This window comes from Aureococcus anophagefferens (assembly GCF_000186865.1).
Source record: "Aureococcus anophagefferens unplaced genomic scaffold AURANscaffold_11, whole genome shotgun sequence".
Taxonomy (NCBI): Eukaryota; class Pelagophyceae; order Pelagomonadales; family Pelagomonadaceae; genus Aureococcus; species Aureococcus anophagefferens.
In genome coordinates this window covers 715,230-741,930 of record NW_008705571.1, presented here as the reverse complement: position 1 = coordinate 741,930, position 26,701 = coordinate 715,230, and the positions used below count along the sequence as shown (strand labels likewise).

General features: G+C 71.1%; 5 protein-coding genes across 5 annotated transcripts; 2 read left to right on the top strand and 3 right to left on the bottom strand.

The window, feature by feature from the left end:
- Positions 1-2,349: 2,349 nt before the first annotated feature.
- Positions 2,350-4,677, bottom strand: AURANDRAFT_71771 (expressed protein; the record flags this gene model as incomplete). The annotated part of the gene is made up of 1 exon (XM_009039351.1): positions 2,350-4,677. One exon carries the CDS (start codon positions 4,588-4,590, stop codon positions 2,350-2,352), a length of 2,241 nt encoding a protein of 746 aa, XP_009037599.1.
- Positions 4,678-5,060: 383 nt separating this feature from the next.
- AURANDRAFT_71770 (hypothetical protein) lies at positions 5,061-16,934 on the bottom strand (the record flags this gene model as incomplete). Its single annotated transcript, XM_009039350.1, has 15 exons — positions 5,061-6,185; positions 6,815-6,902; positions 7,161-7,396; positions 7,708-8,650; positions 8,934-9,439; positions 9,498-9,605; positions 9,632-10,626; positions 10,687-11,544; positions 11,598-11,745; positions 11,788-11,991; positions 12,050-13,356; positions 13,413-15,158; positions 15,399-15,753; positions 15,900-16,104; positions 16,246-16,934. 15 exons carry the CDS (start codon positions 16,932-16,934, stop codon positions 5,061-5,063), a joined length of 9,513 nt encoding a protein of 3,170 aa, XP_009037598.1.
- A 3,066-nt stretch (positions 16,935-20,000) lies between these two features.
- AURANDRAFT_27316 (hypothetical protein) lies at positions 20,001-20,588 on the top strand (the record flags this gene model as incomplete). The annotated part of the gene is made up of 1 exon (XM_009039486.1): positions 20,001-20,588. The coding sequence occupies one exon, from the start codon at positions 20,001-20,003 to the stop codon at positions 20,586-20,588; it is 588 nt and encodes a 195-aa protein (XP_009037734.1).
- Positions 20,589-20,594: 6 nt separating this feature from the next.
- AURANDRAFT_37702 (hypothetical protein) lies at positions 20,595-21,942 on the bottom strand (the record flags this gene model as incomplete). The annotated part of the gene is made up of 1 exon (XM_009039349.1): positions 20,595-21,942. One exon carries the CDS (start codon positions 21,864-21,866, stop codon positions 20,676-20,678), a length of 1,191 nt encoding a protein of 396 aa, XP_009037597.1.
- Positions 21,943-23,257: 1,315 nt separating this feature from the next.
- Positions 23,258-25,385, top strand: AURANDRAFT_71768 (expressed protein; the record flags this gene model as incomplete). The annotated part of the gene is made up of 5 exons (XM_009039487.1): positions 23,258-23,280; positions 23,347-23,379; positions 23,436-23,669; positions 23,715-23,881; positions 24,079-25,385. 4 exons carry the CDS (start codon positions 23,366-23,368, stop codon positions 24,390-24,392), a joined length of 729 nt encoding a protein of 242 aa, XP_009037735.1.
- Between the last annotated feature and the right edge of the window lie 1,316 nt (positions 25,386-26,701).

Genomic DNA, 26,701 nt, shown 5'->3' with positions numbered 1-26,701 from the left:
AGAAAAGTTACCACAGGGATAACTGGCTTGTGGCAGCCAAGCGTTCATAGCGACGTTGCTTTTTGATTCTTCGATGTCGGCTCTTCCTATCATTGTGTCGCAGAAGTCACCAAGTGTAGGATTGTTCACCCACTAACAGGGAACGTGAGCTGGGTTTAGACCGTCGTGAGACAGGTTAGTTTTACCCTACTGATGAACGGTTGTCGCGACAGTAATCTAACTTAGTACGAGAGGAACCGTTGGTTCAGATATTTGGTCATTGCGGTTAGCTGAACAGCTAGTGCCGCGAAGCTACCATCTGTAGGATTATGACTGAACGCCTCTAAGTCAGAATCCATGCTGGAAAGCGACGATATTCACCTCTCCCGATGTTACACGCATCACGATAGGCTTCGGCCGAGCATCATACTCCATCGCAATTTCGAATGTTGGGAGGGATAAATCCTTTGTAGACGACTTAAATATGGAACGGGGTATTGTAAGCATGAGAGTAGGCTTTGTCCTACGATCTGCTGAGATTCAGCCTCTTGTTCCGGCGATTTGTTAATGTGAAAGCAGACAGCGAGCTTCTGTGCGCCCTCTTCCGAGAGTCGAGCTGCACGTCGATCCATCTCTTTCGCGCTCCCCCCCAATCAAACCAAACACACAAAACCAATACAGCTCCAATTGGAGCGAACCAACCCAACCCAAAATCAAAATCCATGCCTTTTTGTGCGGGTTTCTCTTCTGCGTCTCCCGACGCAACACTCTACTCCAGAAGACCTTTAACTGTAACACCAAGCCGCTTTCGTGCGGGTTTTATCTTCATAGTCATCGACTACTCGGACGACTACTACTACGACTCCATCGACTCCCACCACTTCTCTGAAAACGCCCGAGTCCAAATCGTGCGGGTTTCTCGGCTACCATTGCCAAGTACCCCCAAGTACCCTACACTGGACACTTTGACGCCCGAATACGCCCGCTTCCTCGCGCCGTAAAACGCCGCTCGCCGTCCGCCGCGCCTCCCCCCGCCCCCGCCGGGACTCCCTCTGCTCGACCGACGCACAAACCCGCGCGCGCGCGCGCGCCCGTCGCCGCGCGCGTCCGCGAATACGGCCTTTTCTCCCGCCTTCGCGCGCGCGCCGCCGCCCCTCCCCGACGCCACTCGTCCGTCGCGCCGCCCACGCCCCGCGACGACGCCGCGCACGGCCCGCTCGCGACGCGCCGCGACCCGTCGCGCCCGCGTTGCGCGCCGCCGAGGCCTCGCGGCACCGTGCCTGCACGCTGAAGTCGAGCTCCAGGCCTTGGCGGCACCGCGCCTCGCCTGGCGAAGCGACGCCGTGCGCGCGCGCCGACGACCTCCAGGCGCCGCGCGACGTGCCGCGCGGCTCGCGCGAAGGCGTCGTGCGGCACACCCATCGACGCGGCCCGCCGCGCGGACGCACTCGCGCCTCGGCGACGCGCTCCAAGCGCTGCGGCAGCGCTGCGACGCTCTCAGCACTGCGTCTCGCCCATGGCCGCGCTGCTCGACGAATTGCCGACGTGGACCGACCCGCCGCTGCATCGCCGAGGCCTCTGGTCGTCGAAGGACGCCGAGGACCACGCCGCGCTTCGCGCGAAGTACGAAAACTGGCGCCGCGGCGCGAGCGGGTCGGCGAACGTCCCGCGCAAACTCCACCAGATCTGGCTCGGGCCCAAGCCGCCGCCGGACGCGCACGCGGCCGCGTGGCGCGCGCTCCATCCGGACTGGGAGTACAAGCTGTGGCGCGACGCGGACGTCGCCGCGCTCGGCCTCGAGAACGCCGCGGCGTTCTCGGCCGCGACCAACTGGGGCGAGGCGTCGGACATCGCGCGCTACGAGATCCTGCTGCGCTTCGGCGGCGTCTACGCGGACATGGACTTTGAGCCGCTCCGGCCCCTCGACGCGCTCCGCGAGGCCGCGGACTTTTTCGTCGGCTTCTCGAACGTCGGCGCCGTCGAGATCAACAACGGCCTCATCGGCGCGGCGCCCGGGCACGCGCTCCTCGCGGCCCTCGTGGAGCGCGTCGCCGCGGCGCGCGTCCAGCGCCCGAAGCCGCCGCCGACGGACCTCCTGGCCGCGATCGCCGCGAGCGGCTTCCTCGACGACGCCGGGCCGCTCGCGAAGACCCTGTCCCAGGCCGACGCGGACTGGACCATCGAGCACACGGGCCCGGGCCTGATCACGCGCACCTTCTGCGAGCTGCACGGGCCCATGCCCCGCGCCGTGTGCCTGCCCTACGAGATCTTCTACGCCAAGTCGAACGCGGCGCCCGCGGCCCCCGACGCGCCCTTTTCCTACGCGGTCCACCACTGGGCCAAGTCCTGGCAGGAGTCACCGCGGTAAATTTAGAGCCCCAGGAGGTCCCGCGCGTGCGGGCCGAGGCCGCGCACGTTCTCGTCGTGGTCCGGCGGGACGAGGTCGCCGCGCTCCGACGACGGCCCGTGGATCCAGAAGTCGGGCTGCGGCGCGCCGACGCGGAGCCTCCGCCGCTGCTCCGCGGCGTAGGCGTCGTTGATGGGCACGCCCCGGGGCAGGAAGCCGCCGTAGACGACGGCGCGGGGCTCGGCCTTGCGGTTGCTGCGCGCGTTCCCGTGGGGGACGCGCTGGTCCCAGAAGAGCGCGGCGCCCGCGGGCACGGGCACGTGCGCGACGCGGCGCATGGCGGCGGCGTCGTCGCCCGGCGAGAGCGCCACGTAGTCGCCGACGCAGGGCAGGCCCTTGGACGCGCGCGCGCGCCGGTCCGCGTAGTAGTCCGCGAAGGCGGCGTGGAAGCCCGGCGCGCACTCGAAGCCGCCCTCGTCCGCGCGCTCCGCGGCGTCGAGCGCGAGCAGGCACTGGATCGGCCGCCACCGGGGGAAGGCCTTGCCGCCGCCGGCGTGCAGCGCGTCCGGGCAGCAGTCCAGGTGCGGCGTCAGCGACCGCTGGATCCGCTTCTTCTTCCCGGCCTTCTGTTTCCCGTCGGCGCCGGTCTCGCCGGCCTCGCCGGCCTCGGGAATCCGGCAGCCGATGCGGTCCACGTGCGCCCAGAGCTCCGACGGGTCCCAGTCGTCGCCGTAGGGGTGCGACCAGAGCGGGTCGCCCGTGGCGTAGGTCGCGGCGAGCAAGTCGCGGTACGCGTCGGCGAATTTCACGGTCTCCAAACTCAGCTCGAGCTTCCAGCGCTCGTAGAACAGGTCCAGGACGCCGCCCGCGCCGTTCGTCGACGAGAGCCGCCGGAGGCCGTGGAACGTCGCGGGGTCGCTCGCGTCGACGCCGTACCTCGCGAGCGAGGCCTCGAGCCCGCGGCGCGCCGCCGCGAGGCCCGACGCGTCCAAAACGTTCGGCACGACGAGGAACCCGTCGACCTTGAAGCGCTCGACCTGCTCGGCGGTGAGCGCGCGGAGCGGCGGCGCGGAGGTCCGCTCGGCGGCGAGGGCCGCGAGGCGCAGGGCGACGCGCGCCTCGTCGGCGCAAAAAAACGAGCTCTCCACGCGCGGCGACGTCGAGGAGTTCGGCCTCGGCCTCGCGGCGGCCTTGGCCCGCGGCCTAGGGGCGGAAGCCTTGCCCCGCGCGCCGGCCTTGGCCGTCGCCATGGCCCGCCGCACGCGCGATAGACGCCAGGTTTTGTAGGTCATGCCGGGGCCGACGACGTGGTCGTCGGGGAAATCGACGAAGAGCGCCGCGGAGAGGCGCGTCCCGGGCTCGCCCGTCGCGACGACGCGGTGCCTCGCGGTCCGCGCGCCGGGGACGAGCTCCGGCAAGCAGTCCGCGGCGTGCACCAAGACCGCGCCTCCGCGAAACGGCGCGCGGCTCCACTCGCCGTCCCCCAGGAGCTCGAGCGCCGCGCAGCCGCCGCCGTCGGACGCGACGAGCGTGAGCACGCCGACGTCCGTGTGCTCCGCGACGAGCGGCTCGCCCGCGGGCGCGCTGCCGTCGCAGACGTAGTAGTTGAGCGTCAAGGTCGCCGCGCAGCCCCTCGTCGGCGCGTCGAAGCCGAGCCGCGACGCGCACTCGCGGACGATGCGGACCGCCTCGCGGGCCAGATCCGCGCCGTAGCGCTCGAGCGCGTCGCGGAAGGCCGCGCCGTCGAAGCCCGGCGCCGACGACGGCCAGGCGTTCCCGAGGTCGGGCGCGGGGGTCCCGTCGTCGCGGAAGGCCGCGCCGTCGAAGCCCGGCGCCGACGACGGCCAGGCGTTCCCGAGGTCGGGCGCGGGGGTCCCGTCGAACGGCAACCACACGCCTAGCCGAAATTTCTCCACGTCGTCGTTGGGCCGGCCCGCGACGCCGCCGAGGCTGCTGTAGTTCTCCGTGAACGCACCGACGTAACCGCGAGTGGCGGCGAGGTAGCGCGGCGCCACGGCGAGAGCCTTGATCGGAGCGATCTGCTCGAAGAATCCGCCCGCGGCGCGCAGGGCCGCGGCGTGCGAGAGATCGGCGGCGACCGACGCGAAGCCGCGGCTTCGCAGGTTCTCCACGTCGTCGTTGGGCCAGCCCGTGGACGATGCGGACCGCCTCGCTGGCGCCATGGGGTCTGTCAGATCGGAGGCGTAGCTGTACGCCTCGCTCCACGAACTGTCGGAACGGATGCGCTGGTCCGTCGGCGTCATCGAGGAGGCGCTCGCCGCCCGCGGCGTGTGTCAGCTGTTGTATTGCGCGTGTGCAAAAGCGTGACAGTGTGGCAAAGCTTCCCATGCGTCGAGCAAAACTAGGGCTCGCCTCAACAAGAACCTCAAGTGCTCGGAAACTGATCTGCAACTCAGACGTCCGCGGGCACCGCGCCACTCGCACAAAACCCAGGACCGGAGTAAAAGGAGGATGCCGGACCCATCAAGAGCGTAAAAAGTCAAGGGTATGAGGTGGTTCTCGCTGGCACCGCTGGAAGACGCGTCTTTTTTTTGCCCTGGCGAGACTCGACCTGCCGACCGATTGTTCGTCAATTCCCAGCGGGTAGCTACGCGCCTTACTTTTGCGTTGAGCCTTCGTGGTTGAGGTCGAGCGGAGCGCGTGGGCCGCCGCGGCCGACTGAGGCCGCGGCGCCGCGGCTGAATGCATGTTGATCCGGTTCCATGCTAAGCGATTAAGCGACCCAGGCGTCGAAGTTCGTCGCGACGTCGGCGGCGGCGTTGTCGACGAGGACCTTGCCGGCGGGGGAGATGATGACGAGGCGCGGGAGGCTCGAGATGTGGAAGTGCTCCAGGGCCGTCTCCCGCTCGGCGCGTTTGTAGGGCACGGAGAACCAGGGGATCGACGCCTGGTGCCGCGCGTGCTCGAACTCGTCGTTCTCCTCGCTGAGCCACACGACCTCGAAGGGCTTGCCGGCGGCCTTGAGCGCGGCGTAGTCCTTGGCGAGGCGCGGCTCGAACTCGTTGCTGCCGTCGTCCCACGAGGCGCCCGCGTAGACGGCGACGACCTTGCCCGCGAGGGCGATGCCCGTCGGGCGCTTCGCGCCGCCCTTGTCGGCGAGGAACTCGCCGAAGACCCGCGGCATGAACGCGTGGGGCACGGGGATCGGCGATTCGTCGCACGCGCGCGACCACGCGCAGTTCGGCGCGTCGCTCTCCTTGACGCGCCACGCGTACTTCTTGCCGCTCTGGAGGTTCTTCTTCCGCGCGACGTGGCCGTTGATGCGCGCCGCCGCGAGCTTCCAGGGCCCGCCGCCGTTGACGCCGAGCGCGGCCTCGTCGTCCGCGAGCGCGTACTGGAGCGCGAAGGGCGGCGAGCCGCCGGACCACGTGACCGTCGCGCTGTCCCCGTCGGCGTCGAAGACGACCGGCGCGGCGAGCGCGGGCGCCGACCGCTTCTGCAGCAGCGCGGGCGCGGAGTACGCGCCGGCCTTGAGCGCGTCCTTGTCCTGCTGCGTGCCCAGCGTGAACGTCGATTTCGTGGTCGCGTTCTCGACCATGGCCGCGACGCGAAATTCGTAGGCCGTGTCCGCGTCGAGCTTGTTCTTGCGCACGCGCTGGCCCTTGACGGAGGCCGAGAGCGTCTTCCACTGCGGGAAGCCGCCGCCTTCGGTCACCACGCGCATCTGCAACGTGTAGCACGGCGCCTTCGCGATTGTGGACCACAGCAGGCACGCGCTCGTCGCGTCAAAATCGTAGACGTGGCAGAAGGGCGCGCCCTTCTTGACCGCGGTCGCGGCGTCCATCATCGAGGCCATGGCCGAGAGGGCTCGATGGGCTGCTTCGATGTTGAAGTGCAACTAAAATGGGTGCAGAAGGTGAGAACTAACTCGGGCTGCCGTTCTCCTCCACTGCGCCGGGGCGCCCTCGACGACCGACCCGCGGCGCGCCGCGCCGTCGGTGAATCGCAGCCATGATTCAGGCGAATGTGCGCTCCACGCAGACCATGGTCAACCAGCGGGCCACGGAGATCCGCTTCAAGGAGCTGACTTTGTTCACCGACAACCTCGGCGTCATCGCCTCGCTCGCGGCCTTCTTCGCCGAGACCTCGCTGGAGTCTCTCTACATCGAGCCCGAGACCGTGAGCAAAGAATCGGCGACGAACCACTTCTCGACCCTCGCCTGGATTCTCTCGTCCGTCACGATCTCGCTAAATCTGCTGACGCTGCTCGTGGCCATCTACACGATGCTCCACGGGCCCGCGCTCGCGCGCCGCGGCGTCCCGGGACGCCCCGCGCCCGCGCGCCGACGTCGCGCGACCCCCGCCGCAGGCGATCCGCGGCCCCGCGGGGTCCATGGCGCTCGCGGTCTCGCGGATCTTCGTGCAGCGGAAGCTCGCGCTCCGGCTCTTCTGGGCCGGGCTGCTCTGCAAGGTCGTCCAGGCGACGTGCCTCGCGGCCTGGCGCTACCCGCCGGAGGCGGCGATCACCGTCGCGGCGGTCTTCGCGCTCTTCGTCGTCGCGACGTACAGCACGATCAAGCGGGTCACGAGCAAGTTCTCGTTCCGCCAGTTCGGCCTGCGGCGCGAGGACTTCATCGAGATCGCGCTGCCCCAGGGCGGCTCGAACCTGCCCCCGGACGTCGGCGGCGGCGCCGGCCCCGCGGGCGCGACGGTCGTCGCCGGCGGGTCCGCGCGGCCGGCCAACGTCACGCTCTGCGGCTGGCTCATGAAGCAGTCCGCGTACCTCAAGCGCTGGAACAGCCGCTACTTCACGCTCTCGGCCTCCGGCGAGCTGAGCTGGTCGTCGTCGTCGGCCGCGCCGCCCCGCGGCTACGTGTCGCTCTCCTCCGGCGACGTCCAGGTCGCGCCGATCACCGTCGCGTCGCCGGGCGTGCCCGCCTTCGGCCTCACGATCTCCTGCCGCGACGCGACGGCCGTGCAGGAACTCGTCGTGGCCACCGACAGCAACGAGACGCGCGCCCAATGGAGCCGCGCGCTCCAGAGCATCGTGAACCGCCGCGCGGCCGCGCCGTCGACCGCGAACCCCGTCCACCAGAACATGAGTATCAACTGAGCTTTTATGCGAGGGTCGTCGGGGTCTGGGCGATGGCGACGGGAGGGGTCGTCGTCCCCGCGACCGACGGAGGCGGCGTCGTCTCGGCGGCCGGGGGAGGCGCGGCGTCGAGGAGCCATCCCGCCTCCGCGTCGAGCCAGCCGCCGAGCGCGTCCGCCTCGAGCTCCAGCGAGCTCGGCCCGGGAGCGACGAAGGCCGCGAGGAGCGGCGGCGCTTCGGGAAGCGGCGCTTCGGCGGGCGGCGCGGCCTCGGCGAGCGGCGCTTCGGGAAGCGGCACTTCGGCGGGCGGCGCTTCGGGAAGCGGCACTTCGGCGGGCGGCGCGACGGGCTCGTAGCGGAAGGCGACGCCGGTCTCGCACTCGGGGCACGCGAACTTCGCGTCCTCGTCGCGGACCATCGTCTTGAACGCCTCGTCGGACATGTTGACGCACTCGAGGTGGAACCAGCGCTCGCATCCGCCCTCGCAGTGGATCATGTTGCCCGCGTTCTCGCGGCCGTGTCGGCACGTCGGGTAGCAGAACAGCTCGCGGCGCTTGCGGCGCTTCTTTCGCGGCGACGGCGACGGCTCGCCGGCGGCGGTCGCGGCGGGCTCGCCGGCGACCGCCGCCGCCGGCTCGCGCGCCGCGATGAAGTCGACGACGTCGGCGTTGCCGAACGTCTCGGCCCACTCCTTCGCCGTGCGCGCGCGCTGCCCGGGCCGCACCGGCGCGCCGACGAAGCCGTTCGGGTGCGCGCCGCGCTGGCCGAGGCTCGCGCCGCGCTCCACGAGGAACTCGACGGTCCTGAGGTCTCCGAGCGCCGCCGCCGAGTGGAGCGGCGAGAGGTCGAGGTCGTTGGAGACGTTGACGTCCGCGCCCCAGCGATCGACCAACTCGCGCGCGCACTGCAACGTCTGGCCCTTCGTCAGACGCGCGTCCGAGATGATGCTGTGCAGGAAGCTGCATCCCGAGGAGCCGCGGGCGTTCAGGTCGAGCGGGCTCCAGTCCTTGAGCACGGAGCGGAGCGCGGCCAGCGAGACCTTCTTCGCGCCGTCGAATTTGTTCCGCGCCTCCTCGGAGTTGGAGAGTCGCAGCGCGTGGACCTTGGCGTAGGTCTGCTTGCCCGTGAGCCGCAGCCGCGCGCTGCTCCGGCCCGAGGGGCGGCCGCCGCCGCCGCGCGTCCCCACCAGCTCGCGCGCGAGCTCGTGCCAGACGGCGTCGCGCTCCGAGAGCGCGCGGCTCGCCGAGGCGACGCTTTCGAGTTCGCGCGGCCTCAAGAACTTCAGGATGGTGATGACCGTGTCGTCGCTGAGACGATCCATCGCGCTTGGTCGCGCTGCGGCGCGTCGCCGCGCAGGCCGAAGCGGCAAGCGGCTCACCTCACGCGAGCACGGCGTCTTCATCGAGACGCCCGAGGACCGCGAAAACAAGGCGAAGCAGGCCGTCGTGGGCTGACCCGCGCCTCCCGAACCGGCGCTCCCCGACGGCCGCCCCTCCAAACACGCGCGCGCCGTCGTAAGGCAGTCACCCAGAGACCGACAAACACACGCGTTACGTCCCCGCGATGTGCACCGGGAACCGCTGCGGCGCCGCGCCGGTCAGGAACTCGGGCGGGTGGTGCTGGTTCTCCGGGAGCAGGTAGAGCGGCTTGTCCTCGGGCACGTCCTCGATGTCCGAGCCGGACTCGGAGCCGTCGCGCGCCTTCTTCTCCGGGACGGGCTCGGGCACGTCGATGCTCGCGGCGAGGTCGAGGTTCGGCGTCGGCAGGATGTAGTCGAGGCACATGAGGTCGAAGCCGAGCGTGCCGGCGACGGTCTCGTCGAGCGCGCGGTAGAGCTCCGGGCCGTTGCGGCGCGCCTGGCTCCGGTGCTCGCCGCCGAGGTCGTTCGCGTCGTCGCCCTCCTCGCCGCCGCTCGACGTGAAGGCCTCGGAGCCCGAGAAGGAGTCGTCGTCGTCGCCGCGGCGGCCGCCGCCGGGGAGCTCGCGGTCGCGGCGCCCGTACTTGCGCATGGCCTTGTGCCGCGCGACGGCCGAGGCCGCGCCGCGGGGCAGCGCGAGGACCTGCGTCGATGGGACGTTCGGCCAAAGACCGCGCGCTTCCGACGCGGGCTCGCGCGACGCCGCGCGTGTGCTGCTCCGGCGCGTCGCGGTCCTCGTACTGGTCGATGAGCGCCTTGCGCTCGTCCTCGGCGAGCGCGGCCTTGACGTGGTTCGCGTCGCCCGGCGCCTACGAGACGCGACGTCGAAATAAACGAGACCCCGCCGTCGCTCGGCGCCGCCCGGCGCCATGGCCGCGAGGACGCGCCGCGTCTGGTCCATGATCTGGAAGCCCTTGAGCATCTCGTCGGACTTCATGGCGTCCATGCCCATGCGCGCGAGGAGCGCGACGTCCATGGGGTGGTGCTCCGCGCCGCGCGTCTTCCGGAGCGCCTCGATGGCCCACTCGTGCGCGACCTGCGACTGCGGCGAGCCCGGCGCGTGGCGGTGCTGGGCCGCGGCGAGCGCGCAGAGGGCCGACGCGACCATGGGGTGGCCGTCGCCGAGGTAGCGGTCGCGGCGGAGCTTGACGGCGCGCGTGAGGTAGGCGATGCCGCGCGCGCCGTCGCCGACGGCCGCCGCGCCCGCGGCGGCGGCGAGGAAGACGGCGGCGCGGCGGTCCATCTTGACGCCCTTGAGCTCCGCCGTGTGGGCGTCGTTGCGGTCGCCGCGCGTCGCGCGCGCGCCGTGGCGCACGTCGAACGAGTCGTCGAGGATCGCGGCCGTGGCCTCGTCGAAGAAGGGCGCCGCGACCTCCGCGAGGTCGTGGCGGACGAGCGCGAGGCCGAGCTCGATGCAGACGAGGTCCCGGTCCTTGTGCGCGCCGGGCTCCGTCGCCCGGATCTCGCCGCCGCCGTCGTCGTCGCGCGCGGCGTGGCCCCGGTGGCGCCGCGTCGCGAGGTCGAGGACCGCGAGCGGGCCCGCCGCGTCGCGGGGCCGCTGGGAGACCTCGACGTGGAGGCAGCGCTCGACGAGGGTCCGCACCTCCGCGGGCAGCGGGTAGCGCTCGAACGCGTCGTCGACGGCGCGCGCGGCGAGCGCGGCCGCCGCGACGGCCGGCGACGCCGCGTCGACGCTCCCGCCCGACTGCGCGGACACGAAGCTCGCGTCGTCGCCGAAGATCTGCGGGTCGAGGGCCGCCGCGAGGCGGAACGGGTCCCCCGCGAGCTTGAGGAGCCGCGGGCCGTCGAGGTGGCGCAGCACGTGGCGACCTGCGGCGGGGGCGCCATCATTCAAAAGTTCCGACGGGACGCGAGGCGCTGCTACTGGACCCGTCGCGTCCTTGCCGCAGACGCCGACGAGGAAGTGCGCGCCGCGGTGCGTCGTCGCCGCGCCGCGGTCCGCGCGCGCGAGCGCCTTCTCCGCGGCGGACCGCAGCCAGTCGCGCGCCGCCTCGGGCCCCATGCTCGCGCCCTTGTCGCCCTTGGCGCAGTAGGCGCGGAAGGCCTCGGCCGCGTTCTCGCCGGAGACGTCCGCGAGGCGCGCGGCGCGGACCTCGTCGGGCGTCGTCGCGCCCGCGGCCGGGTCGTCGTCCTCCTCCTCGTGGCCGTCGTCGTCGCCGTCGGGCTTCTTCTTCCTCGGGGGCGGCGGCGCCGCGGCGTAGCGCAGGCGCCGCGGCTCGAAGAGGTTGAGCGCGAGCGCGCCGAGCGCCCAGACGTCGGACTCGGCCGCCGTCGCCGTCGCGCGCGCGCGCGCGGCGGCGAGGTCGTCGGCGCTCCGCGCCGACGCGAGCCGCGCGCAGACGGACTTGACCTCCGGCGACCGGTAGGCGTGGACGTAGCCCCGGATTCGCGCGACGGGCTCCATCGTCGGCAGCGGCCTCGCGAGGTCCGCGGCCAGCTCGAAGCTCGTGAGCTGGACGTTGAAGCCCGGCTCCGCGACGACGACGCTGTCGTGGGAGAGCGACCCGTGGACGAGGTCGCGCGCGTGGCAGTGCGCGAGCCCCGCCGCGACCTGCCGCAGGACCTCGAGGAGCCGCGCGGCCGCGGGCTTGACGGCCTCCGCGGCGGCCTCGTCGACGTTGCCGTCCGCGTCGCGGCCCAGGTAGAGCGCGCCGCGGCCCCCGCGCGCGAAGTGGGCCAGCGACTGGCGCTGGGCCGCCGGGAGGAAGAAGAAGGGCGCGCGCGTGCCTGCGGAGCACGACGATGACGAATTTTCACCCGGCTGAAATCTCTCGCGGGACGCCGGCGCGCGCCGTTGAGGAAGACGAGCGACGGCGTCACGAGCTGCGGGTGCTTGCCGAGCCGCGCGACGCGCGCGAGCTCCTCGAGCAGCGCGCGGCGCCGGAGGCGCTGCGTGTCCGGCCGGAGGCGGTCGAGGCGCGCGCAGACCTATACGAAGCACGACGACTCTTCAAAGTACGGTCGCGGGACGCGGGCGCGGGCGAGGATCTCGACGGTGCCGTCGTCGCGGCGGACGACGTAGCGCTCGTGCCACTCGCCGCCGCGCACGGGCAGGGGCCGGCGCCGCTTCTTGCCGCCGGCGCCGTTGCCGTCCTTGTGGACGCGGGAGATGGTGCCGACCTGGACGGAGCGGTCCGGGAGCTTGAAGGAGACGGCGTCGCCCGCGGCGAGAACCTGCAGAAGGGGGCGCGTCGGCGCCCGCGCGCGCCAAGCATAAACGGCGGTCGCTAACGTCGGGCCGAATCACGGCGTCGCTCCACTTGCCGTCGACGGCGACGCCGTCGAGGTCGCGCGCGAAGGACGCGAAGGACGAGCCGCCGGAGATGTCGCTGAACCGGCTCTGCGCGCCGCCGTGGCAGCGCGCCAGCGTTCCCAAGGACGGCCACTTGTCGCCGTGCTGCGCGTGGTGCTCGAGCAACGCCCGCTGGCTCACGCCGAGGATCGCGTTGGCGCCGCTCAGCGTCCAGGCCGCCGCGCCGTCCGGCGCGGGCGTCGCGAGGAGCTCGAGGAGCGCGCACTCGATGACGCGCGGCCGCGTCGCCGCGGTCCGCAGCTCCGCGTCCGAGAGCGCCGCGAGCGCCGCGGCCTCGCGGCCCATGCGCGGCGCCGGCGCCGGAGCCGGCGCGGGCGGCGGCGCTCGCGGCGCGGCGTCGACGTCGGCCCAGCGGCCGGGGTCCGAGAAGAGGTCGACGCGCACCGTCTTCGGCGACAGCACCGCCTCGACGCGCGCGACGGCGCGGCCGAGGAGGTCGCAGGAGACGACGGCGTTCGTGCCGCCGAAGCGCATGACGGGGCTCTTGCGGAGCGTCGCGCCGACGGGGAAGAGGCCCGCGGGCGCGGCCGCGCGGCGCCGGCGCCCCGCGGCGGCGCCGACGGCGGCGGCCCGGGCCTCCTCGGCGCGGACGCGCTCGCCCTCGTAGAGCGTCGGGGCGCGGAGCGGGGACCGCGGCACCTCGAGGAGCACGACGGCGCCGAGGCCCGTGGTCGTCGAGTACCACTCGAAGACGACCGCGCGGTCCCGGGCCGCGTCGAGCTCGCGCTCGAGGCGGCCCTGCGCCGCCGTGCGCCCGGGGTTGAAGCCGATCCAGGCGGCGACCTCGACCTCGAGGTCCGCGTCGCCGCCCGCGCCGCCGCGGAACGTCGACCGGCGCACGGAGACGCGCGAGAGCGCGCGCGACCGCCGCGGCGGCTCGAGGGCCACGAACTTGCGCTCGCGGGGCTTGTAGTGGCCCAGGTCGAGCTCGACGGTGCCGGAGGCGATGGCCTGGGGCCGCCCGGGCTTCTTGAGCGCGCCGCTCGGCGCGGGGACGCGCTCGACGACGACGTCGAGCTTCTTGACGCCGTCGCGCGGCAGCGGGAAGACGCTCGTGTCGCCGAAGAAGAAGGCGGCGCCCTCGGCGGGCTTCCGCGCGTGCGTCGTCGCCGTGAGCCGCGGGCCGGCCTTGAGCGTCACGCGCCAGCTCGCGCCGTCCTCCTTGCGGAAGAGCGGCGCCGACGAGATGTTCGACCGCCGCTCGCGGACCTGGACCGCGCCGAAGCCTACGGCGACGAAAGGTTCCCTCGTCCTAAAAATTCGCCGAGACGCCGGCGCGCACCGATCTCGTTGGGCTCCTGCGTGTCCTCGGCGCCCGCGTCCGTCGCGTGGAGCCCGAAGTCGCAGATCGCGTCGAACTCCCAGCGCACGACGACGTCGAGCGCGCCCGCGGGCTTGCCCTTGTGCTCGAGGTCGAGCCACTCGCGGCGCCGCGCCTTGTCGCTGTGCTTCCAGATCTTGGAGACGTGCGTCGCGACGGCCTTGCGGCCGCTCCAGACCGTGACCTCGACCTCCATGCCCTTGTTCGGGCGCTCGACGGGCAGCTTGAGCTCGTCGTTCCACCAGGGCTGGTCCGGGCGGGGGAAGTCCTGCGCGGCCCGCGTGAAGGCGACCTGGTCGGCGACGCGCACGCTCACGTGGGCGTCCTTGTGGAGGCGGTCGCCCTTGCCCGTGACGCCCCTGGGCTGCGTGAGCTCGCGGCCCTGGATGACGGCGACGCGGAGCGCGTTCGGCCGCCGGTCCGGCCACCGGTCGAAGTCGGGGAAGTGGTCCAGCGACGCGTCGTACTCCCACTTGGCGACGACCTCGACCTCGCCCCGCGGCGCCTCGCCGTCGTTCTCCGCCTCGAAGTCGCGGTCCAGGAGCTTGAGCCAGCCGCGGCGCCGGCCGCCGTCCGCGAGCTGGCGGAGCTTGAGGGCGCACTGGCCCATGAAGTCGTTCTGCGAGAGCTTGTCGACGTCCTCGACGACGAGGACGAGCGCGAGCTGCTGGTTCCCCGGGTCCGGCTCCACGGGCAGCTCGAACGTCTCGTGCCACTCGGGCGCGAGCGTCGCGGCCCGCGTCGCCGTCGACGCCGTCTGGCCCGCGCACGCGAGCTTCGCGACGGGGTCCGCGGACCCGCCGCCGCCGAAGAGGCCCGTCCGGTCCATGGGCCGCAGGCCCTGGCCGCTGAGGATGGCGACCCTGAGCAGGTTCGGCTTCCGCGCCGCGGCGCCGGGCGCCGCGGCCCGGAGCGCGCGGCCGACGCGGTCCCCGTCGTCGGGCGCGTCGCCGCAGAAGTCGCAGGCCGGCGTGTAGACCCACTGGAGCGCGACCTCGACCTGGCCCCGCGGGCAGCGCTTCTTGAGGTCCTTGGAGTCGGGCCGCGCGGCCGCGCCGTCGTCGGCGGCCGCGTCGTGCGCGGGCTTCGCGGGCGCGCCGTTTTCGTCCTTGCCCCGGAGCGGGTACCAGCCGCGGCGGAATCGGCGGTCCCGCAGGGGCGCGAGGTCGATGGCCACCTGGCCCATGAAGTCCGGCGACGAGAAGCGGTCCCAGTCCTCGACGACGAGGTCGAGGCGGTCCGGGATCGTCGACGGCGCGCCCGGCTCGTCGAAGGGGGGCTCGTCCTCGCCCGGCACCTTGAAGGAGAAGTACTGGTTCCACGTCGGGTCGAGCGTCGACTTCTTCACGCGGCTCTTCCGCTTGAGGGAGCCGCACGCGAGCGACACGAACGGGTCCGACGTCGGCACGGCGAAGAGGTGCGAGTCGACGCCGACGAGGCCCCGCGCCATCGTCAGCGCGACGCGGAGCTCGTTGGGCTGCTTGCCCGGGTTCGTGTGCGCGTTCTCCGCGTCGAAGTGGTCGAGCGCGCTGTTGCGCACGTAGCGGAGGACGACGTCGACCTCGCCGCGGTCGACGGCGGCGGACGCCGAGACGCCGACGAGCCGCGACATGAGGCCGCCCTTGCCCGCGCTCTTCGTGCGCTCGAGCTTCGACGGCGTCGTGCCGCCGCCGTCGTCGTCGCCGGCGACGACGCCGTCCTTGTCGCCTGAGGGCGAGAACGATGTTTTTTTCGCGCGGCCGCCCGGGGGCTCCGCCGCCGCGAGCGGAGGAGTTCGCGCGAGCCGCTTCACGCGACCGCTCCCGGACCCCCCGCGCCGTGATACGCTCGCGGCGGTAGAACCCCCGGACGAGCCGCGCGAAAAAACAGAACGCGAAGGCTATCTCGGAGCGTTCTCGTATCGTATCTCTCGGGCTGGTTTGCGCGGAACACTCGAGTCGAAGCGACGTCGAATCACCCTTTGTCGGCCCTGCTCGTCGCCGAGCGCGTACCACGCGCGCCGCGTCTTCTTGTCCTCGAGGCCCGCGAGCGGGATGAGCGCCTTGCCCATGAAGTCGTTCTTCGACAGCATGTCGTAGTCCTCGACGACGAGCTCGAGGCTCGCGCCGTCGGCCATGGCCGCCGCCAGGGGCAGGGGCACGCGGAACTCCGCGTTCCACCAGGGCCGGAGCGTCTTGGGCACGTGGCGGCAGACCTGGAACCGGTCCGCCGTGCCCGCGAGGCGCACCTTGACGAAGGGGTCCGCCGTCGTCGCCTTGCCGAGGAGCGTGCTGTCCATGGGCAGCAGGTCGCGGCCCTGGACCTGAGGGGTGGGAAGTCATGTGTTCCTGAACGCGTCTCTAAACGTAGGATCCCCCACGAATCATACGTTCCACTCGAGCGATCATCTCTCGGATCCTCTCTTCCGGGCAGACGCGAATCACCCTTCTGTCGGCCCGGCCCTGGGACGAGGCCCACGCAGAGCTCGTTGGGCTCCGCGAGGCACTCGTCGCCGTGCTCGTCGAAGCCCTCCTCGACGAAGCGCTCGAGCGCCTCCTCGAAGGCCCAGCGCAGGACGACCTCGACCTCGCCCCGGTCCTTGTCCTTGGCGCCGCTCTTGTTCGTCAGCGCGTACCAGGCGCGGTGCCGCTTCTTGTCCCGCATGGGCTCGAGCCTGCGTTTCGGATGAGCGATCATCTCTCTCGGAACGCGCGTTGCCTCTCGTGTCTCCCGCGTCGAAGCACCCGAGTTTTGGGCGAGCGATCATCTTTCTCGGAGCGCGCGTCGCCTCTCGTGTTTCCCGCGTCGAATCGACCCCGACGCCCGCGGGATCTCGACCGCGCCCATGAAGTCGTCCGCGCTGAGCTCGTCGACGTCCTCGACGACGACGGACAGCGCGTGGCCCGCGCCCTCGACGTGCGCCTCGAAGCGGCCGTGCCAGCTCGGGTCCAGCGACTTCTTCACGCAGATTGTCTTGAACGTCTTGCACGCGACGGAGATCGTCGCGCGCGGGTCCGACGTCGTCGCGCCCTTGAGCAGCTTCGACGCCTGCACGTCCATGGGCAGCAGGCGGCGGCCGCGCGTGACGCCGATGCGCAGCAGGTTCGGCTCCATGCCCGGGTGCCGGTCTTCTTCTGGAAAGTAGTCGAAGTCCGGGTTGTAGCCGAGGCTCAGCTCGAGCTCGACCTCGCCGCGCGGCTTGTCGACGGGCGCGCCGGGCTTCGCGGAGCCGAGCGCGTACCACGCGCGCGTCGGGTCGGCGCCGAGGTCCCGGAGCGGCACGTAGCACCGGCCCATGAAGTCGTTGCTCGACAGCAGGTCCCAGTCCTCGACCTCGACCTCGAGCGTCTCGCCGTCCGGCCCGTCCATGAGCGCGAACTGGAACGTCTCGTCCCACGCGGGGTTCAGGTTCTGCTTCTTGCACGTCGACATGAACTTCTCGCTGCCGACGGCCAGCTTGACCTGCGGGTCGCTCGAGCCCTTGCCCATGAGCTTCGTGTCCATGACGAGCAGGTCGCGGCCCGCGTGGAGCACGAGGTTGAGCACGTTGTAGGCCTTGCGCTTCGTCGCGCTCGTCGACGTCGACGCGTCGTCCGCTTTCGGCGCGGCGGCGGCGAGCGCCGCGCTCGAGGATGCGTCGGCTGCCATTTTATCTTTGGTGTGGTTTGCTTCGTGGGTGCTGGCGCGGGCAGCCCATCGTGCTTGCGCGCGCTGAGGGGGCACCTCGGACCCCTCGAGTCGAAGGTGACGTCAACGCCATCTGCTGAAGCGTTCGAATTTCCGCGGCGGTTGCAGGACGCCAACCAATGCGGACAAAGCGTCGTCGTCGCCTTGAACGCGCGCGCCAGAATTAGAAAACGATGGCGACACAGTTTCTCATCGCCCTTGCAACCTGCGCGACGGCCTACAACCCGCGCATGCCCAGCAAACCGCCGACCATCACCTCCGCGGCCGACGCGCTCGGGCTGCGACGAGCAGCTCATCCACACGGCCTGGCTCCAGGACGCGGCGCCTTCGAGCACCGCGGGCTACGTCGTGCAGGTCAGCACCGCGGGCTACGACGCGCACGCCTCACGCGCCTCTTCAGCTTCGTGACCGCACCCTTGCGCCTGGGGCGCCGGCGCCGCGCCGACGAGCTCCCCGTCGACGCCGCGGCCAAGGCCCGCCTCGAGGCCGCGGCCTACGTCGACAGCTTCGTGCCCGACGGCGAGCGGCGGCGGAAGGCGATTGTCGAAAGCGCTCGCGAGGGCGCCGCGCGGAACTTCGGCTCCATGCCGCACCTGCCCGTGTCGTCCGCGTCCGTCGCCTACGCGGTCCCGCCGGCGGCGACCCTCTCGGACCTGGACCAGCGGCGCAGTGACTACGCGGCGCGCGCGATGCGGGAGCTACAGGAGCGCGCGACGTCCATCGACGAGTCCATCGCCGCGCGGTACGAGCGGCCGGTGGAACCCGTGCCCGTGGCGACGTCGTCGGTGGCCTTCTCGACGTCCGTGGCGCCGCCGCGGGTCGAGCGGGCCGCGCCGGCTCCGGTCCGGGTCGAGTCCGCGGCGGTCGCGGAGCCCGTCGCCCCGATGCGGGTGGCGTCGGCGGCGGTCGCGCCCCGCGGCGGCTTGGGCGCGATCTTAGCGAGGAAGTTGAAGCTCGTCCAGACATCGAGCAAGGCCCCGGAGCCCGTCGTCGACGTCGCGCCCGCGCCGACGCTGGACGTCGTCGAGGGCGCCGCGCCCGCCGTCGACGCCAAGACTGCGCCCGTCTGGAAGGCGCCGCCGCCGCCGCCGCCGCCGCTCGCCTCGAAGCCGCCGCCGCCGCCGCCGCCGCCGCTCGCCTCGAAGCCGCCGCCGCCGCCGCCGCCGCCGCCCCGGCGCGCCTCGAAGCCGCCGCCGCCGCCGCCGCCGCCGCTCGCGCCTCGCGCGTCCAAGCCGCCCCGGCGCGCATCGAAGCCGCCGCCGCCGCCGCCGCTCCGCGCGTCCAAGCCGCGGAAGCCCGCCGCCGATTCGAAGGACAAGACGGCCGAGACCGAGCGGCCGCGGAGCGAGACGCTCGCGGAGCCGTCCGCCGCGGCGCGTCCGCGACGAGCCACGACGACGCGAGCCTCCTCCACGAAGATGGCGGTCAGCATGCGCGCGCGCGTCGACCGTCTGCTCACGGATATCGATGTCGACAAGGTCGGCACGCTGGCCGCCGACGTGAAAGCGCTCGCCGCGTCTCTGAGCATCCGCTACGACGGCGTCGGCCCCACCGTGTCGGCGCTGGAGATGGAGACCTACGGAAGCGAAGTCGCCGCGGACGCGCCGGCTGGAGACGGCCTCGAGGCGCGCTCCGTCAAGGAGCTCAAGGCCGAGGCGCTGGCGCGCGGCGCGAGCCTCGTCGGCTGCATCGAGAAGGCGGACATGGTCGCGGCGATCCGCGCGGCGCCCGTGCGCCTGGCGCCGGCGGCGGAGCCGGTGCCGGCGCCAGCGGCGAAGGCGGAGGCGCCCGCGCCGGCGGCGAAGGCGTCGCCCGCGCCCGCACCGGCGGCGAAGGCGGCGTCGCCCGCGCCCGTGCCCGCGCCGGTGGCGAAGGCGGCGAAGGCGTCGCCCGCGCCCGCGCCGGCGGCGAAGGCGGCGAAGGCGGCGAAGGCGTCGCCCGCGCCCGCACCGGCGGCGAAGGCGGCGTCGCCCGCGCCCGCGCCCGCGCCAGCGGCGAAGGCGGCAAAGGCGGCGCCCGCGCCCGCGCCCGCGGCGAAGGCGGCGTCGCCCGCGCCCGCGCCGGCGGCGAAGGCGGCAAAGATGTCGCCCGCGCCCGCGCCGGCGCCAGCGGCGAAGGCGTCGCCCGCGCCCGCGCCCGCGCCAGCGGCGAAGGCGGCGAAGGTGGCGCCCGCGCCCGCGCCGGCGCCCGTGCGCCCGGCGCCAGCGGCGAAGGCGAAGAAGGCGTCGCCCGCGCCCGCGCCCGCGGCGCCGCCCGCGCCCGCGCCCGCGCCGGAGTCGGGCGCGGTGAAACGCCTGACGAAGCAGATGATCGCCCGCGTGCTCCAGAGCGGGAGCCACTACGACGTGCTCGGCATCGAGGTCGAGGCGACGGACCGGGACGTGAAGGTCGCCTACCGCGACCTGGCCATCCTCGTGCACCCGGACAAGTGCAGCGAGAAGGGCGCGGCGGAGGCCTTCAAGAAGGTCAACGAGGCGAAGAAGGTCCTCGGCGACTCGGAGCGGCGCGCGACCTACGACGCCGCGCCGGGCGCCGCGCCGCGAAATCCGCGGAGGCGCGCGTCGAGTCGCGCGTCGCGGCTCGACCGCGTCGCGGCTCAGGCGCGCTTCTTCCAAGACGCGCGCCGCCAGTACCGCGGACAGGGACGCGCATACTAAGCCACTGGGAGCGAGCGACGCACACGGAGGCCGGTCGTAGTGCAACGTGATGCACATTGCACACATCGTGAAGCTCGTCGGCTGAGCGATAGACGTCTCGACGCGCTTGTTCGGGCCGTCAATCGCTGCACACACACGCGCGCAGATAGCCATGCCCAAGCGCAAGCTCATCAAGGCGGGCGACGCCGTCAAGGAGGAGAAGACGGCGGCGGACGAGAGCGTGCCGATGTTCGACGCGCTGACGGCCGCGGAGCAGGCCGCCGACGACGAGCCCGAGTACCGCAAGGTGCGGATCCCGTCGCACCGCTACACGCCGCTGCGCAAGAGCTGGCCCTTGATCGTGACGCCGCTCGTGGAGCAGCTGAAGCTCCAGGTCAGATTCAACCCGCGGTCGCGCTGCGTCGAGATCAAGTCGTGCGAGACGACGACGGACGGCGGCGCCGCGCAGAAGGGGGCGGACTTCGTCTCCGCGTTCGCCATGGGTTTCGAGGTCGCGGACGCGCTGGCCCTGCTGCGGCTCGAGGATCTCTTCGTCGACTCCTTCGAGGTGAAGGACGTCAAGATCCTCCACGGCGACCACCTGAGCCGCGCGGTCGGCCGCGTCGCCGGCGCCGACGGCAAGACGCGCTTCGCCATCGAGAACGCGACGCGCACGCGCATCGTCGTCGCGAACACGCACATCCACATCCTCGGCTCCGCCGCGAACATCAAGGTCGCCCGGGACGCGATCTGCGACCTCATCATCGGCGCGCCGCCGGGCAAGGTCTACAACCGCATGCGCACGGTGGCCAAGCGCCTCAACGCGCGCCTCTAAACCCCTGATGCGTAGTCTTAGCCTCGAGCAGACGCGCGGCCTCGCAGATTACTACATAAAAACGTCGGTCAATGGCAAGCCCGACAACTAAGCGCCGTCGAGCTCGCGGAGGAGCTCGGCGGCGGCCCGCTCGGCGGCTTGCTCCCGTTCGTCGAATTGTTCTTGGTCGTCTATATTTTCGAGAAGTCGGATCGCAACCTCGTCACCCTTGGCGGCCGCGCGCGCGAGCCAGTGCTTCGCTTTTCCGAGGTCATGCTGCACAACGGGTCCAAGAAATCGATGTTCGACTCCAAGAGCAGACTCCGCCTGAGTGAATTCGAGAGCGGCGGCGCGCTCGAGATAGGGTAATCCTTCTTCTTCCTCGTCGTCGCTCTCAAGCAACTCCCACAGATTGAACTGCGCCGGCGCGTGTCCCCGGTCCGCGGCCATGCGAAACAGCCGCTCCGCCTTCTTCTTGTCGAGTTTGACGCCGTTTCCGTGTTTATACATCCAACCAAGATGGTTCGTCGCATCCACGTCCCCGAGCTCCACGGCGCGTTTGTAGAGCTTCGCTGCCTTCTTCGCAGATTGCACGAGGCCGTATTTGCCTTCGAGGTACAAGTTCCCCAAAAACGCAATCGCTTCCGGCACCTCGTTCTCCACATGGCGGCGAAGCAGAGTGAGAAAGTCCGGAATACTCGGATGCGGCGCCCGACAAAAAGGACACGGCTCCTCCCCAGTCTTCTCCGAACAGGAATCGCAGATCTTTCGACAGCAGCAGGCGTATAAGGACCAATCTCCATGGAAATCAGCGTTCACGTCCCAGTCCTCGAAACAAATCGGGCACCGCGACCCGAATCGCGCCGATAGCGGCTTCGGCGCCGGGTTCGCCTCGCGCCGCGCCCGCGCCGCCTCGTGCTCCGCCGCGATGCGCGCGCGGACCTCGTCGGCGTGCGAACGCGGCGCGGGGCCGTAGAAGACCTCCGGCGGGGGCGCCGGCGGGGGTGTCGGCGTTGCCAGCGCCGCCTCCGCGCGCGCCGCCTCCGCGCGCGCCGCCTCCGCCCGCGCCGCCTCTGCCGCCCGCTCGGCCTGGATCTTCTTGCAGGCCTTCCGGTGGCCCCGGTCGCGCCAGTCGATGCGTTGACAGGCCGTCGAACAGTAGGCCGTCGTGCCGCAACCTTGGCACGCCTTGGCCTTGTCGGCGCCGCAGATCCCGCAGTTCTTCAGAGCCTCGAGCTCCTTGATTCGCGCTTTCACCTTCTCGTACTCGAGTCGCTTCTTGATTACGGCGGCGTCCATCAGCGCGGCGGGAACCGGATCAGCGGCGCTCGGCGTCGGGATACGCAGAAAAGGGCCGCGGCGCGACGCGCCGTGTAGAGGCGCTCAAAGACTTCGGCGGCGCCGGGTCTCACTGATGCGGCAGAATCGCTAAACCCCTGAGGGCTAGCCGGGGCTCCCTCACTGACTCATCACAACGATGGAACGTTGCAACACGACGACCTCTTACGTCATCACCAGCCCCCTCCCGTACCCCGGTCGGACGCCCGGCATATCCGTCCTATCCCACGTCGGCCGCGGCGGCGGCCTGTTGTTCCTTGCGGACGTTGCGTTCGAGGGACTCGCGCATCATCCGCGAAAGGGGCGACTCGTTGGGCGGCGCCGGGATGGAGAAGTTGGGGGTCCCGTCCCGAATCGCGGCGTGCGCGGCGGCGGCCTGCTGCCGCTGGCGGACGACGCGGTCGTGGGACTCGCGCATCATATACTCGAAGGCGGCGTCCCATGCGTCGCCCCCGGGTTGGTCGTCCGTCTCCGGGGTCACCGTCGAGACCGGTTCGAGCCGCGGCGCTTGCGGCGCGACGGGAGGCACGACTTTGAACGGCGCGCTCGCGGGCGACTCGGCGCCCCAGTCGAAGTCGTTCGCGCCGCGGTAGGCCACGGAGGCCGTGTAGACGACGCCGCCCGCGAGGTTCACCACTTCGAAGTTACGCTTCGTCGTACCGCGGCGTAGCGAAATCACCTCCGCCGTCTTTCCGCAGTCCAGAATCGACCCGCTCTTCGCGTCGTAGAATTGCTTCCCGCCCGAGGACGAATAGAAGTGGATCGCCGCCTTCCCGCCCGAGGCGCTGAGGATTTTCGTGGGCGGGGAAACCGAGATCATCACCTTCGAGTCCTTGTGGTCGAGCACTGGCGCGAGGGTCACCATGTTTTGCGTCGCCGTCGTCGCGATCGTCTACTCGTCCACGGCGCGCTCGCGCGATCGTGCGCCGTGACCCTCTGTGGCAGCTTCCGGAAGCTCGCCGAAATAAAGCAGATCGGGGTTAATTTTGACCCCCTAGGAGCTATTGGCACTTTTTTTTTGACTTTTTTTTTTCGATGCACCTACGCGCCCCGGCGGACCCCCGGGGCACCAGGGGGTGGGAAGGGCGCTGCGACGCGGCGGGTTGTCGAGGAACTCGCTTTAGCGCGCGTGCGACGGCCGCGTGTCGCGCCCGCGCGGGACCGCGCGGCGCATTACGACGGTCGGCGCGCGTTCGCCCCCCCCCCCGCGCTCGCTTACTACTCGGGCGGGTCCCCGGGGACCCCCTGGACCCTTCGCGGCTCGCGGCGCAAAAAAAAAAAAGTGAAAAAAAAAAGTGACCATAGCTCGGGGGGTCAAAATTAACCCCGGGTTGCTTTAGTTTCGACGCCACACGAGTGCTCGAAACGATGACGAGCGCGCGACCCGCGCCCACAGCAGCACGCGCGTCGCCGGACGAAGCGTCACCTCTCCCACGCGCAGGCGGCGTCGGCATCGCGGCATGCGTGCTCATGGGTGCGTCGGCCGGCGAGCGATGGAGTCGCCGCGCTCGAGCTTCGTCCCCCGCGCAGCCGAATGGGCGATGATGCACATCATGGCCGGCCTTCTGACCATCGGCGACGGCCTGAGCGGGAATATCGCCGAGTACTACAAGAAGGTCGCGGGGAAGCTGGGCATGAGCCCGAAGATCAAGGTCTTCGACGACGTCCAGGCGCAGGGCGGCTGCAACGACGACAACGGCAAGGGCTACCCGTACCTGATGAACCGCGTCTTCATCCAGCACTCGCTGAACCTCTTCTTCGTCGGTGCGTCGCGCCGCGCGCGCGCGCCGTCGCAGCGCCGCCTCGCAGGCGTCGAGGCCTGGGTCGCCGTGGCCTGCATCGCCGTGGAGTCGCGCTGCGTCCTCCTCGCCTGCATGCCGCCGTTCCTCTTCGACGTGGGCTACTGGGTCGCGATGGACATCCCCGACATCGGCGGCCCGCCCGGCGCGGTCCAGACCTACATCGTCTCCACCGCCGTGATCAGGGCAGCAAAAGAGAGCGAAATTCCCAACTTCAAAGGCTCCGATCTCGGCCGTTTTGCACTCGTTTCGGCTGATTTTTGGACCGAGCGATCGCTCTCGGAACGGTCTCGAAGCGTGGATGCTTTTTCCGGAACGCGCGCGCGCGGAAAACTCACGTTGAAGCGACGTTGAATCACCCTTTTGCTGCCCAGGCCGTGATCCTCGCGACCGTCGCCCTCAAGGACGAGTACCCGAACATCAACGACGGCGAGTACTTCCTCGGCCTCGCGCTCCCGGTCCTCTTCATGCTCGTCGCGGCCGCCCGCCTCGTCGCCGGCGCCGCGGGCATCATGCCCTCCGTCTGCGACAAGGTCGGCTCCGCGGCGCCGCTCTCGACCTCGTAGGCGGGCGCGGCCCGCCCCCCCCCCCCGGCCGTTTTCCACTCGTCTCGACTGGTTTTTGGACGAGCGATCAGCTCTCGGAGCGGTATCGAAGTGGAGAGCGTGCGCGCGGAGTTCCCACGTAGAAGCGACGTTGAATCACCCCGGCTTTTGCTGCCAAGATCGTTGAAGACTTCATTGAAGCGCGCCTAGCTGAAAACGGTGCATTGCGGCTGAAGCCCGCGAGAACCCAAACCCGCCAGCTCCGCGAAACCTCATGCGGGTTCCAGGGCTAACGACGCCCTCTTACGTCAGCACCAACCCCCTCCCGTACCCCGGCCGGACGCCCGGCGTCGCGAGGCGCGGCGTGCGCGCGCCGAAGGACTGGGGCGGCCGCGTGCTACACCAGAGCGAGAAGTGCAGCCAGTGGACGAACGTCCGGGCGGTGTGGCGGCGGTAGCCCACGAGCACGGATCTCACGCGGCGGAGGATGCGCGCCCGGAGCCCGCGGAGGTGGCCGCGCGAGAGCTCGATGAGCTCGTGCATCACCTGCGTCGACACGACGTGGCGAAACCACAGCGAGAAGGCCCGGCTCACGCCCTGGCGGTATTTCCACGCCCTTGTGGAGTAGAAGAGGCGCTCGACGGCGCGTCTTGTACACACGTGTGCATAGAACATGACGTCGATCCACTTGCGGAACGCTCGGGCGAGCCGGTGGAAGACGAACGTGGACACGATGGTGAAGAGGCTCTGCGGGAGCTTCTCGCGCACGACTTGGCGCTCGCACGCGTCCCGAAAGTGGCGGGTCCACGCGTCCCAGCCCTCGCCCAGAAGGCGGTGCATCCAGCGACGGATGACCCGCCGCGTCCGCTCGTTGGCGGCCTCGACCCGAGTCGCGTCGCGCAGAGCTGCCATTTCCATCGCGTGCTGCTCCTTGATCTCCGCCACGCTCGCGGTCTTCACGCGGCTCGTCCACGTGCGCCATGCCGTGCGTAGGCGGCCGTGTATCATGTCCAGGACGGCGCGCGTTACATTGTCTGCGGCCGAGGCCCGCGCGGAGCTCCGCCAGCGCGTCGCGACGTCCGCGAGCCGGCCCTCGAGCTCCTCCTGCTGGTCCCGCAGTTGGCGCGAATATTGCTCCTCCATCTCGGCGAATTTCCGCGACAGGTCCTGTTCGCGCTCTTCCGAGCGAAGCCGCGCCGTCTCGTGGGTCGCCGCCATCGCCGCGAGCTCCTCGGCGTGGCCTTCCGCGGTCGCCCCGTCCTTGGTGCTCATAGCTTGATGCAGCGTGGCGACTTCAAGCGCGTGCTGATCTCGAATTTTGGCCTCGAGCTTTTGTCTTTCCGCGGCGTTTTCGCGCACGATGGCCGCCATAGTGCCCGCATGGGTTGCTTCCGCCAACTGAAGCTCCTGTGTATAGCTGTCGCGCTCCTGGATCGCGACTTCGAGGGCCTGCTCGTGCCGCGCCAGCTCCTCGGCGTGCCGCCGCCGGATCTCCTCGGCGCCCGCGGCTCGAGCCCGCGAGCACCATGTCTCGAAGCCCTGGCCGACCACGCGATGCAGCCAGCGACAGAGAACTCGCCGGGCCCGATCATTGGCAGCCTCCGTGCGTGCGGTCGCGCGCAGAGCGGCTAATTCTCGCATATGCTGCTGCCGGATCGCCTCGGCGCCCGCGGCTCGGGTAGACGAGCGCCACATCTCGAAGCCCTGGCCGACCACGCGATGCAGCCATCTGCCCAGAACTCGACGGGCCCGCTCGTAGGCAGCCTCCGTGCGCGCGGTCGCGCGCAGAGCGGCTAATTCTCGCATATGCTGCTGCTGGATCGCCTCGGCGCCCGCGGCTCGGGCGGATGAGCACCACTTTGCGAAGCCCTGGCCGACCACGCGGTGCAGCCAGCGGCCAAGGACCCGCCGGGCGCGATCCCTGGCGGCCTCCGTGCGCGCGGCGGCCAGCTCCTCGGCGTGCTGCCGCCGGATCGCCTCGGCGCCCGCGGCCCGAGCGGACGAGCACCACTTTGCGAAGGCCTCGCTCAACAAGCGGCACGCCCAGCGGCAGAGAGCTCGACGGGCGCGATCGTTGGCCGCCTCCGCGCACAAGGCGGCCAGCTCCTCGGCGTGCCGCCGCTGGATCTCCTCGGCGCCCGCGGCCCGAGCGGACGAGCACCACTTTGCGAAGCCCTGGCCGACCACGCGATGCAGCCATCTGCCCAGAACTCGACGGGCCCGATCGTAGGCAGCCTCCGTGCTCGCGGTCGCGCGCAGGAGCGCCAGCTCCTCGGCGTGCCGCCGCCGAATTTCTTCGGCGCCCGCGGCTCGAGCCGACGAGCACCACATCTCGAAGCCCTGGCCGACCAAGCGGTGCAGCCAGCGGCCGAGGACCCGCCGGGCGCGATCCCTGGCGGCCTCCGTGCGCGCGGCGGCCAGCTCCTCGGCGTGCTGCCGCCGGATCGCCTCG